The sequence below is a fragment of the Cervus elaphus genome, chromosome 32 (genome assembly GCF_910594005.1).
Source record: "Cervus elaphus chromosome 32, mCerEla1.1, whole genome shotgun sequence".
Classification (NCBI taxonomy): domain Eukaryota; kingdom Metazoa; phylum Chordata; class Mammalia; order Artiodactyla; family Cervidae; genus Cervus; species Cervus elaphus.
The window spans coordinates 41224500-41237104 of NC_057846.1; the positions used below are offsets into that span (position 1 = coordinate 41224500).

General features: G+C 36.8%; 1 protein-coding gene across 1 annotated transcript in view; it reads left to right on the top strand.

Annotated features, from left to right (window-relative positions):
* ADAM32 (ADAM metallopeptidase domain 32) overlaps positions 1-12605 on the top strand; it is a 160519-nt gene that overhangs the window by 119827 nt on the left and 28087 nt on the right. The window contains exons 18-19 of the mRNA XM_043893833.1: positions 8790-8880; positions 9994-10153. Of these exons, the coding sequence (XP_043749768.1) occupies positions 8790-8880; positions 9994-10153 (251 nt within the window). The remainder of the gene's footprint in view (positions 1-8789; positions 8881-9993; positions 10154-12605) is intronic.

A 12605-nucleotide genomic window follows, 5' to 3' on the forward strand; every position in this document is an offset into this window, starting at 1 on the left:
CTGAAAGTTTAATGTGCATTTAAGGTAGAAGAGTTCCTTTCAAGATTTCTGTAAGGCAGGTCTAGGGGTGATGAATTCTCAACTTTTGTCTTTGGAAAGTCTTTATTTCTCTTTCATATCTGAATGATAACTTTGCCACATAGAGTATTCTTGGGTGACAGTTTTTGTTTCTGAGTATTTTGGGAATGTCACCCCTCTGCCCCCTGCCATCTCTGTAGAATTTTTCTGCTGATAGACTAATGGGGGTTCCTTTGTAGGTTACCATCCCTTTTTTCTAGGCTACCTTTAAAATTCTTTATCAGTGACTTGTGATAATTTTAGTGTGTCTTGAAGGTCTTTTTGCATTAAGATTATTAGGAGTTTTTTATTTTCATGTCCTAGTATATCCAGTTCCTTCCCCATGTTTGTGAAGTTCTCAACTATTATTTATTTAAAAATGCTCTCTGTTCTTTTCTCCCTTTCTTCTCTGGGATACCTGTTACCCAGATTGCCCTGCCTAAAAGAATTGGATAGCTCTCGCAGAATTTTGTCATTTTTATATCTTATTTCTCTTTCCTATTCTACTTGTATCATTTCTAGATTTCTATCTTCATGCTCATGTTAGCTCTCTCTTCCATATGGTCTGCTCTATTTCTAGAGATTTCTAATGCATTCTTCATCTCATTTATTGAGTTCTTCAGCTCCAGAATTTTTATTTGGTTCTTTTTTTAGAGTTTTTTTAGAGTCTGAGTCTTATTGGTAAAGTATTCCTTTTGTTCATTAATTTTATTCCTGAGTTTATTGAACTGCCTTTCTGAGTTTTCATGTAACTTCTTGGGTTTGTTCATGACAGCTGTTTTGAATTCTCTATCAGTTAGACTGCAGTATTTTTTGACTTAAAGTTCAATTTCTGGATGATTCATTTTCTTTTTGTGAAATTGTGTTAACTGGTTCTTCGTGGCGCTTGACGAATCTTTCCTCTTCTGGTGCATTTTAAGTAGGGAATATCTTTCTGCTTGATTCTAATGATTCAATGAGTTAGAAATTAGAGAGCTTTCTTTTATTTTCCAGTAGGTGGTGGAAGAGCATAAGTATTGGGGTTTTCTTACAGGAGCTGTTTCTGGTTATTTTGTACTTTAAAGCCTGCACATTCCGCCCTCGGGCACTTCTGTCAGAGTTGTTGCCTGTGCCCTCCTGATCACTTTTCTTGTGCCTTAGAGATTCTGTCAGCGTCACTGTCCTTGCTACCTAGAGCATGGGGAAGGTGGGCTCTTCCCTCCTGTCCAGGATCACCTGGTTCTCAGGCTCTGCCACCACTGTGGGAGGGGAAGAGTGATATAGGAGCCAGGATCATGCAGCCACTTGTAACAGGTTTTAAAGTCTGTGGGCTCCTTTGCTGTGGGTTAGGGGACAGGGGGCCGGAGTCGTGGCTTAGCAGCGGGAGGAACAGTGTCCCACGTCCACTGCTGCTGCGCCTCAGTTACCCGTGGCTGCAGATGCGGCTGTAGCCGGGAGGCCAGGGTCATCCGTGCCACCTGCTCTGCTACCCCTGGGTTCTCTGTGGTTGCAGACTCAGCTGTCATGGCTGGAGGTCCAGGTTTGCAGGTACAGCCTCTGCTTTCTCTCCTTTCTGCTTTCTCTGTCTATTCCAGTTTACCTGCCCTTAGCTTTAAAGATGTGTAGAATTCTCTAGTGTGCTGGTGTGTTGGGCAGAGACAACTTTGTTGCAGTGTGGATGTTTTACAGGTTGTAGATTGAAGGGGAACAACAAAGGTAGCTTTTCACTTCGCCTTATTGCTGGCATTATCCCTTGCTTTAACCTTGGGGGTCTCATAGATGCAAGGCCTGTTGGCTTTCAAAACTGGATTCTGTGGGGTTCATCTCTCAGGTTCATGTCTGAAAAGCTGGGGTGCCAGAGGTGAGGTTGAAATCCTTTGCTGCTCTGCCAGAAGCTAGGGATTTTGAATTCTCTCCTGATTGTGGGTCACTGCACTGGGTGTGGGGTTTATGGCAAGATTGTATCTGAGCATCTCCTAGTTGCTTCCATGTGGGTTTTTCCTCATTCACTTGGTATGTTGGAATCAATTAGCTTGTGTTGGATTTTTTTTTTTTTTTTTCTTTTAGAGGAAACTGTAGTAGTTGTAGATTCAGTGAGTCCATGGGAGGAGGTGAGTTCAAGGTCTTCCTATGTTATCATCTTCAGCCATACTTTTCCAGCTTCTTTTAATTGGTATATCAGAACGTTAACACCCAAAGTGATGATTGATATAGTTGGAATAATAGCTATCATATTTGTTACTGTTTTTTATTTATTGCCTTGTTCTTATTTTTGTCTTCCACTCTTTCTTCTTTTTGTCATTCTAGTTGAGCCTTTTGTAATATATGATGCCATTTTCTGTTCTTTCTTAACACATCAGTTATATTTTTTGGTTTACTTTTTTTAGTGGGCTTCCCTAGTGTTTGCAGTATATATTTTACAACTAAGCTAAGTCCACTTTCAAGTAACACTATACTGCTTGTAGTATAAGTAATCTTATAATAAGAAAATAACCTATGTCCTTCCTCCTATCTTTCGTATCATGCTGTCATTCATTTTACTTACACAGAAACATACATAATTGATTACAAAGCTGCTATTATTTTTTTGAACAGTCTGATTTCTGTTAAATCAGTTAAGAAGAACAACAGAAAATTTTTCTTTTGTTTTCTTATTCCATCTCTAATACTCTTTTCTTTATGTAAATCTGATTTTTCTGACCTACATAATTTTTCTTATCTTTGATCTTCTTTTATCATTTCTACCACAATAGGTTTACTGATGACAAATTTCTCAATTTTGGTTTGTCTGAGAAAGTCTATTTTTCATTTTTGAAAGATTAATTTTGCAGGAAACCAAATTCTAGCTTGATGATTATTTTCTTATAAACACTATAAATATTTCACTCCAGGCTCTTCTTGCTTGCATTATTTCTGACTAGTAGTCTAATGTAATTTTTATCATTGTCTCTCTATAGATAAGGGTTTTTTGGTGTCCTTTGGCTTCTTTCAAGGTTTTCCTTTATCTTTGATTTTCTACAGTTTGAATATGGTACCTACATGTAAACTTTTGACATTCATCCTGCTTGTTGGATTCTGAGTTTCTTGGGTCTTTAGTTTGGTATCTAACCTTAATTTTATAAAATTTTCAATCATTATCGCTTCCAGTGTCTTTCATATCTTTCTTTTTTTTTTTGCCTTCTAGTATCCCCTGGAGAAGGGAAAGGCTACCCACTCCGTTCTTTTGGCCTGGAGAATTCCATGGATTGTATAGTCCATGGGATCACAAAAGAGTCAGACATGACTGAGTGGCTTTCACTTTCACTGCCATTTCACATGAGTTATCCCCTTTGTTGTTGTCTCATAGACTTTGGAATGTCTGGGATTTTTTTACAGTATTTTTTCCTCTTTGTCTTTTAATTTTGGAAGTTCTATTGAGAAATCCTTAAACTCAGAGATTCTTACCTCAGCTCTGACAAGTCTACTCCTTATCCCATCTTCATTTCTGTTGTAGTTTTTAATCTCTAGCATTTCTTTTTGATTCTGTCTTAGAATTTCCATCTGTCTGTTTCCATTACCTATCTATATTTGTTTGCAGTCTATTTTATTTGTTAAAGTCCTTAAAATATTAATTATAGTTAATGTAAATTCCTAGTCTGATAATTCCAACATCCTTATTGTCGGATGCTCTGATGCTTGCTCTGTTCAAATTGTGTGTTTTGCTATTTTTTAAACCCTGTAATTTTTTTCCTGATAGCTGTACATGATGACTGGGTAAAAGGAACTGCCATAGTGAAAGCCTTTAATAATATGTGGTAAGCTCTATGGAAGAGGAGTGGAAGCATTCTAAGTCCTGTCATTAGGTCTATCTTTTAGACCTAATACACCTTTGGTCTGTGAATTTCACAAGGGTTTCTCAGTTTTTCCCCACCTCTTAGATGGAATATGATTGGTAAGTAGGCTAGAGTTAGAATTTTCCCTTCACCTATGTGAGATAGGCACGGAAAAAAAAAGAAAACTCAATAAATTTAGTTTCTGATATAGTAATTTTTCTTAACGTTAAACCTTGTCAAAAAGAACAAAGTATTCTGGTATGTTTCAAAAACTCCTTCCTTTCCCCTCCTCCTGCTGAAAATGCAAGGGAATTTTTCTCCGATATTTACTGTGAGAATCTGGTCCAGCTCCTAGAGGTAAAATTCACAAAAGCGTGGGGCCCATTGGACACTCTTAGAGTTTTTAACTCTCAGACTTGACCAGACTGAGCCTCTGGTAGTGTATCTATTTCCTGTTCTGGTGTTAAATCTCATGGAGATTTCTGCTCCTGGGTTTCCACCCTGGACATTTGTGGTTCTCTGTGTTTGCCTGTCTGCCTCAACCATTTTGGAGGCATCAGTTTGTCCTGTGACCTTTAGTCTCTGACATAAAAATTGTTGATTTTCAGTTTGTTCTCTTTTGTTACTTGTTAAGATGGAGTGGTGACTTCCAAGCTTCTTACACACCAGATCAGAAAACACTGTTCTGCTTTTGTTCTCACAAAAATTTTAAAAACTGTCTCTGCTGGTATAACTAGAGAGATATAAATTGGGCATATATAAACGGAAATTGTCTTAAGATACATTTCTGAAGACAAAATAAAGAGTACTTTATTAAAACTTCACAGAAATCTTTCAATTCAGTGATAGCTACTCCACTCAATCAATCTTGTATAATTTAAGAGATTAAAAAATAACAGTAAATAATAAGATTGATAATTTCATTTCCCAAATACCAGATAACTATTTCATGAATTGACTGTTAGGTAGTTTGACACTGAGTGAATTGGCCAAGGCAAATTAGCTTTCTGTGGGTTGACTTTCAGAAAATTAGCTTAAAGCCAAAAATCACACAACATTAAAATAATAAATATTAGAATAATCAAAAGCAGGTTGCAGTATGAAGTCAGTAAAGTTAAAAAAAACTCATATTTTAATACAAATGTAAAACACTATCCAAATTAAAATATATTCTTTCTGTTAATAACTTTAAGGGGTCACAAATTTAAATATGCCAACAGACAAGATCAATGAATGAGGTTAATTTGCTATTCAAAGAAAGACATTAAACTAGTTGTGTCACCATTGATACACAAACCTAGCTGTATTGCTTTGTTATTTAGTTGCAAGGTCTTTTATTTGATTCTCTTAGAACCCCATGGACTGTAGCTTGGGGTAGCTACAGACAGGCTCCTCTGTCCAAGGGATTTCCCAGGCAAGAATTCTGGAGTAGGTTGCCATTTTCTTTATTTTTTGAAACATCTCTGTGCATGTGATAGCTTATGGTGAACGGTGTTGGATTCTTGATCTCCAAAGAAGAAGATTTAGCTTCGGGACCAGGGACCAGGCTTGATCACTCAAGAGTGTAACAGAGTTTTACTAAAGTGAAAAAGGGACAGAGAAAGCTTCTGACACAGACGTCAGAAGGATGACGGAGAGTGCCCCCTTCGCTTAGTCTAAGTAAGGGAGTTATATACTTTTTAAATTAGCTATTGCAATAAATAAAAAAAAATGTCTCAAAGTTGTAAAAACTTTACTAGACCCACTCCCACAATTTACATTTTAAGATAACAGGGTTAGAACTTCACAATAGAAAGATCGTACCAGACCCACTCTCATAATATACACTTTTAAGATAATAGGATTAGCCAGAAGGTTTTCAGGAAGGAGAAACTGTCCTCAAGCAGGATACATTATTGGTATATAATCCTTACTAAGGAATGTAGAAAAAAAAATTTGTCCTCTCCTCCTCCTTGAGAATTCCAGACCCCTATCTTCTCCTCAAGAGCCCCAGACCCCCTCTTTCTCCTCCTCAGGGATCCTGGACTTGTTATCAACCTGCCTAGGAATTGACTCTCTCACATGTATGCTGTATGTTTGTATACATGCATATGTGTGTTTGTGTATATATACATATATATGTATACATAAACTCACTGATAGGTTTAACTTTATAATTATATTAGTGTTACCACATCAGTTTTGACTGTTCTGTTGTTACCACTTTATAGTGTTTCATTTGTTTATTTTTGACTCATTTAATCATGTTTCTTTCCTCAAACTCCCATTTTAAATTTTACTTGCAATATATATATATATATTTACTTGCAATATATATATATATATATATATATATATAAACCTACTCTGCTTCATTTTTCTCCTTCACCCCAAATCTTCTTGAGCAATGAATGCTATAAATATTTCTTTGAACACTCTGGCCATGTCAGATAAAGCTTATCTGGAGCTTACATTTGTCCAACAGGACAATTATTGATCTGCTAACAATCTAATCTATCTCCTTCAAATTCATGCATATTGCTTAAATAAGTAGTACTTATTTATCATTGAAGACTTTGAAAATTTAGAAATCTAAAGTAGAAAGCAAAAAATTAACCATATTTTTTGCAATTCAGACTTAACTCTTCTGCAAGCTTTGTTTCTTTGTCCATGTATGTATATGTGTTGTTGTTGTCAATTCATCCTTCTTCTTCCCCCACTGTGTCCACAAGTTCATTCTCTGTGTGTCTATCCTGCCTTGCAAATAGGTTCATTAGTGCCAGTTTTCAAGTTTCCATATATATGCATTAATATACAGTATTCATTTTTTCCTTTTTGACTTACTTCACTCTGTATAACAGGCCCTAGGTTCATCCACCTCACTACAACAGATTCAAATTTGTTTCTCGTTATGGCTGAGTAATATTCCTTTGTATATATGTACTACAACTTCTTTATCCATTCATCTATTGATGGCTATCTAGGTTGCTTCCATGTCTTAGCTACTGTAAATAGCGTGCAGTGAACCTTGGGGTACATGTGTCTTTTTGAGTTATGTTTTTTTTCAGGGTATATGCCCAGTAGTGGAGTTGCTAGGTCATATGCTGGTTTTTTCCCCTAGATTTTTAAGGAGTCTCCATACTGTTTTCCATAGTAGCTGTATCAATTTACATTCCCACTGACAGTGCAAGAGGGTTGTTTTTTACCCACATCCTCTTCAGCATTTATGTTTGTAGATTTTTGGTGATGGCCATTCAGACTTGTGTACAGTGATACCTCATTGCAGTTTTGATTTGCATTTCCCTAATAATGAAAGTGAAAGTGAAAGTGAAGTCACTCAGTTGTGTCCGACTCTTTGTGACCCCGTGGACTGTAGCCCACCAGGCTCCTCCGTCCATGGGATTCTCTAGGCAAGAATACTGGAGTGGGTTGCTATTAAAGGAGATCAGTCCTGGGTGTTCATTGGAAGGACTGATGCTAAAGCTGAAACTCTAATACTTTGGCCACCTGATGTGAAGAACTGACTCATTGGAAAAGACCCTGATGCTGGGAAAGATTGAAGGCAAGAGAAGGGGACGACAGAGGATGAGGTGATAGGATGGCCTCACCGACTTGATGATCATGAGTCTGAGTAAACTCCGAGAGTTGGTAATGGACAGGGAAGCTTGGTGTACTGCAATCAACGGGGTCACACAGAGTCAAACACGACTGAGTGACTGAACTGAACTGACAACATGTGTCTCCTGAGAAAGGCAATATTATTTCAATGAAATATTGGGTTGGCCCAAAAGTTCATTCTGGTTTTTCTGTAAGATGTTCTAGAAAAGCATGAATGGATTTTTTTTGCCAACCCAATATTTCAGAGTAAACGCACACACACACACACACACACACACACACACACACAAAACACTCTCTCTCTCACACACACACACACACACTACAGCATGAAAGTGATGTGATAGAAGCTAGGGCAGTGGAAACTGCAAACAGAACACCTTTTTCCGTGTACATCTGAGCCATGGAATACAGGAATTAGAGTCACATTCTTAAATTGAGATCTTAGAAATTGAGAGGTGTTTTATATCGTTTTGAGGAGTAGCATAGCCTAGTGGTCAAGGGCAGAGACTGAAACCAGATTTCTTTGGTTTAAATTCTGTCTCCACCACTTACTAGCCATGTGACTTTTGGCAAGTTAAATATCTATGCCTCCAGGTTATTCAGTGGGAATAATTGTTGTCCCAACCTTACAGGACTGTTGTGAGGATTTAATGAGTAAATCAGTGTAAAGTGCTCAGAATGGAGACTCACACATTGTAAGCACCATAAAGCTGTTTCTATCATTAATTAGTTAATTACAAAAATTAGTTATCTGATACCCTCTTGGAATACAAAAAACTTTTGCTTAAAAATCAAACAAATAAAAACTAATGAAGTGAACAAACCTGATCCTGGTCAAGGGCAGTGCTATGCTGTTAAATGTTTACCAAGTAGCTTGAGGAAGTAAAGTCCTCATCTATGTGTACAGATACTTCAGACCACCACATGATGTTACAGAAAGTGGAGATGGGAAGAAGTGTACACAGTCCTCCTTGCGAGCTGATACTGGTTGGCTCTCACACACCCCTGGAATGGTGTCATTTTCAATAGAACTTAAGTAGATGGTTCTGGAATTGCACACTAAATTTTCAGGTGAACATTTGAAGGTGTTAAGTTTTCCAGATATTTCAAATATTGTGATCCTCACTTTATAGCTCCTTTTTAGCATGTGTGTGCATCTGTGCATACTTTAGGCTAAGAAACCAAGCATTTGATTTGTAGAATTATCTATGTAAATAAATCAAAGAAACAAAATTACACTAGATGAAAATACCAGAGTAAGCCTGATGATCCATCAGATAATTTTGCTTTCTATGAGAAAATATTTTTAAATGACTATCTGAATTAAAAAAATGATTCTAGGTGTGCACTTCCACGATGATATGCAATTGTACTGGTGGCTACAGACCTCCAGATTGCAGAGTGAGATCCAGAATATCGCCTGGGGAACAGGGCAAGTATTTATCTCTTATGTATCCAGTTAATAGAATTGTCAAATTGCTTGCCTTCACAAAAACATAGTTAGGTTTTTGCCACTTATAAAGAAACCAATATTTGTAATTAAAAGGTAAACAAACAGGCTTCTGAAAGAAATAGAAACCAATATGTTTTCTTAATCTTGCTTTTCCCCCCCTAATATTAACTTTTCAATATGACTGAAGCTGAGTATCTTTTAAAATTTTTATTTATTTGTGTCTGACTTTCTCCTTTAAATTATCCTTCAACTCTTTCCCACTTTTATGGTTGATCCTGTGATCTGAGCTCTATACCAGCAACACACCCTGTGTCTAGCACTAATATGTGTCTGTTACAGAAGAAATAAAGGAAGTAGAAGATAAACCTTTAGTCTGAAGGAGTTTTCAGCTTAAATGATAAAAATCTATTAATTGCTGTTAAAGAGATGATAGAAGGATGCTAACACATTATTCGGTTTGTTTATCATGACTTTAGTTTTTGTCATTCATTCACTGATTTAGCAAATATTTCTTGAATTCCTAATATATATGCCAGGTGCTTATCATATGACAGTAAGCATGTACAGATAGCAAAACAAAGCCCCACTCTTCATGGTACTTGAAGAATACCCAGTGCTAGTTAGTTGCAGAATTAGAGTTAGGGATCACGTCTCCTATTTTTTATGCCTGTGCCATTTTAGTAACACTGCAGTGACTCTATAGGTAAAAACAGATCCCTAATGTTGGAGAGCCAGCACTCTAATAAAGATAAATAAGATATGCACAGATACGTGGAATTCTGTGATAATGCACCTTGTAATAATGCACATTTGTTGGTTACATGTCTCTGAAGTTATGAGGGTCTGCTTATACAGGGATTTTGCTGTAGCTGCTGTATAAGGTGGAAATCATTAGAACTTCCTGGAAATTAGTGTCTGTTCTTTCAGAATGAGAGTTTATAGAGATAGTCTTAAGTATTATGATTCTATTATTATTTTTCATTGTTACTTGAATTATGATGAAAATTAAGAACAGTGTGATAAGTTCTCTGTAACTTAAAAGTACACAGCTTAATTTTTTTCTCTGATTTTTTTATGTATTTTTATTTTTAGGTTTAGCCATGAAAAGAACTTCTGAGAATGGTGGGAAGAAGCAGTGGCTTTTGGCTATCTACATTGCTTTACCTGTTCTTGTTGTAGCAATAATAATAGCTGCTTCATGGAAGCTTTCGAAAAAGTGGTTTAGCAAGAAAGAGGAATCCCAAAGTTGTGGGTAAATTAAATTTGTGTTCTGAAGTTAAACCATTTAAATCTAGTCAGATGTAAGGCAATATTATGAACAGCAACAGTACTTTATATTTTGCAGGAATTTTGAATGCTACATCAATATCTCATTTAATTGTTTGAGATAGTTTTGGATATCCTTATTTTAAAGTTTCAAAAATTTCAGAATCTGGTTTTAATAACTTACCAATGTTCTTGCCTTGGTAATTGAAACAGGAAGAACTGAAATGCATCCACATCTGTTGCTTTCACATGCCCAGTGGGTCTCATTTCTATTGTATACAAGCTAAATTTTCCAATATATCATGGCTTTCTCTTTGTTGAAATTTCTGCTCTATATACTCTGAAAGTGAAAGTGTCGGTCGTTTAGTCATGTCCTACTCTTTGCAACCCTGTGGACTGTAGCCTGCCAGGCTCCTCTGTCCATGGGATTCTCCAGGCAGGAATACTGGAGTGGGTGGCCATTCCCTTCTCAAGGGAGTCTTCTGGACCCAGGGATCGAACCTGGGTCTTGCTGCACATTGCAGGCAGAGTCTTTGCCATTTGAGCCACCAGGCAGTGACTAAATATATAACATTCAGTGTAGTTATATATTCTTGGTGTATTTTCTTTTCATCATTAACAATTGTATCTTATATTCTATTTTTACTCTTTTATATTGTTGTATCCAAGCTTGTTTTCTGCAAGTTAGATTTACCTATTACATATTTTTCATCCCTTATTTTCAATCTTTCTCAGATTTTAGTTGATATCCTATAAACAGCCTTTATATGAAAAATATAGTAGTGGAGTTTGTCATATTTATATGCTTAATGTATGAGCTCAGATATTCATGTTGAAATTTACCATCTTATTTTCTTCCTACTTACTATCCTCTTTTTTGGCATTGTTTCCTTTTCCAAAATTCCATTTTTTTAATTATGATTTTTCTGTTTTCTTTTACTATTTTGTACATTTTTAATTCTGTTTTTATTGTTTTAATCGTTTTTGTTAACTTGTATTTGTAGCAAATGTTATATATACAATGTCTTAATCATTTATGTAGTCTTCTGAATAAGACAAGGATCTTAGCCTTGTAACACTAATCTATCTTTTTCAATCTAATTGTCATTTGGTTTTTCAGTTTCCTCCAAATAAATTTTGTGTTTTTTTAAAAAATTATCATTATTGTATTTAGTTAACATTTATTAGAATTTCCTGTTACATTTTCTAGATTCTTTGCTTTACCATTCCTTTCTTTTAAATTTAGTTCTGAGATAATTTAAGAAATATAAAAGGCTTCCCTTGTAGCTCAGTTGATAAAGAATCTGCCTGCAATGCAAGAGACCCTGGTTCTATCCCTGGGTTGGGAAGATCACCTGGAGAAGGAAATGGCAACTCACTCCAGTATTCTTGCCTGGAGAATTCCATTGTCAGAGGAGCCTGGCAGGCTACAGTTCATGGGGTCACAAGAGTCGGACACAACTTAGCGACTAAACCACCAGCAAGAAATATAAAAAGTTGCAAAAATGGCACAGAGTTTCTTGGCTCTATCACTTAGGTTTTATCAATGATAGCATCTTACATTAACAGTGAATTTTCACAGCCAGGGGACTGGTATTGGTATAGTTTTATCAGTTAAGCTGTAGACCTTAAAGCTCAGCCTTCAGAAAACTAAGATCATGGCATCTGGTCCCATCACTTCATGGCAAATAGATGGGGAAACAGTGGCTGACTTTATTTTTTTGGGCTCCAAAATCACTGTAGATGGTGATTGCTGCCATGAAACTAAAAGACGCTTACTCCTTGGAAGGAAAGTTATGACCAACCTAGACAGCATATTAAAAAGCAGAGACATTACTTTGCCAACAAAGGTCCGTCTAGTCAAGGCTATGGTTTTTCCAGTGGTCACGTATGGATGTGAGAGTTGGACTATAAAGAAAGCTGAGTGCCAAAAAATTGATGCTTTTGAATTGTGGTGTTGGGGGAAGACTCTTGAGAGTCTCTTGGACTGCAAGCAGATCCAACCAGTCCATCCTAAAGGAAATCAGTCCTGAATATTCACTGGAAGGGCTGGTGCTGAAGTTGAAACTCCAATACTTTGGCCTCCTGATGTGAAGAACTGAGTCATTGGAAAAGACCCTGATGCTGGGAAAGAGTGAAGGTGGGAGGAGAAGGGGACGACAGAGGATGAGATGGTTGGATGGCATCACCGACTCGATGGAAATGAGTTTGAGTGAGCTCTGGGAGTTGGTGATGGACAAGGAGGCCTGGCGTGCTGTGGTTCATGGGGTCGCAAAGAGTCGGACACGACTGAGTGACTGAACTGAGCTGAACTGATAGACCTTATTAATATTCACCAGTGTTTACAGGCATATATATAGTCCATGGAGTCACAAAGAGTCGGACATGACTGAGAGACCTTCACTTATTTTTTGATCATGTGTGTGTGTATATATATA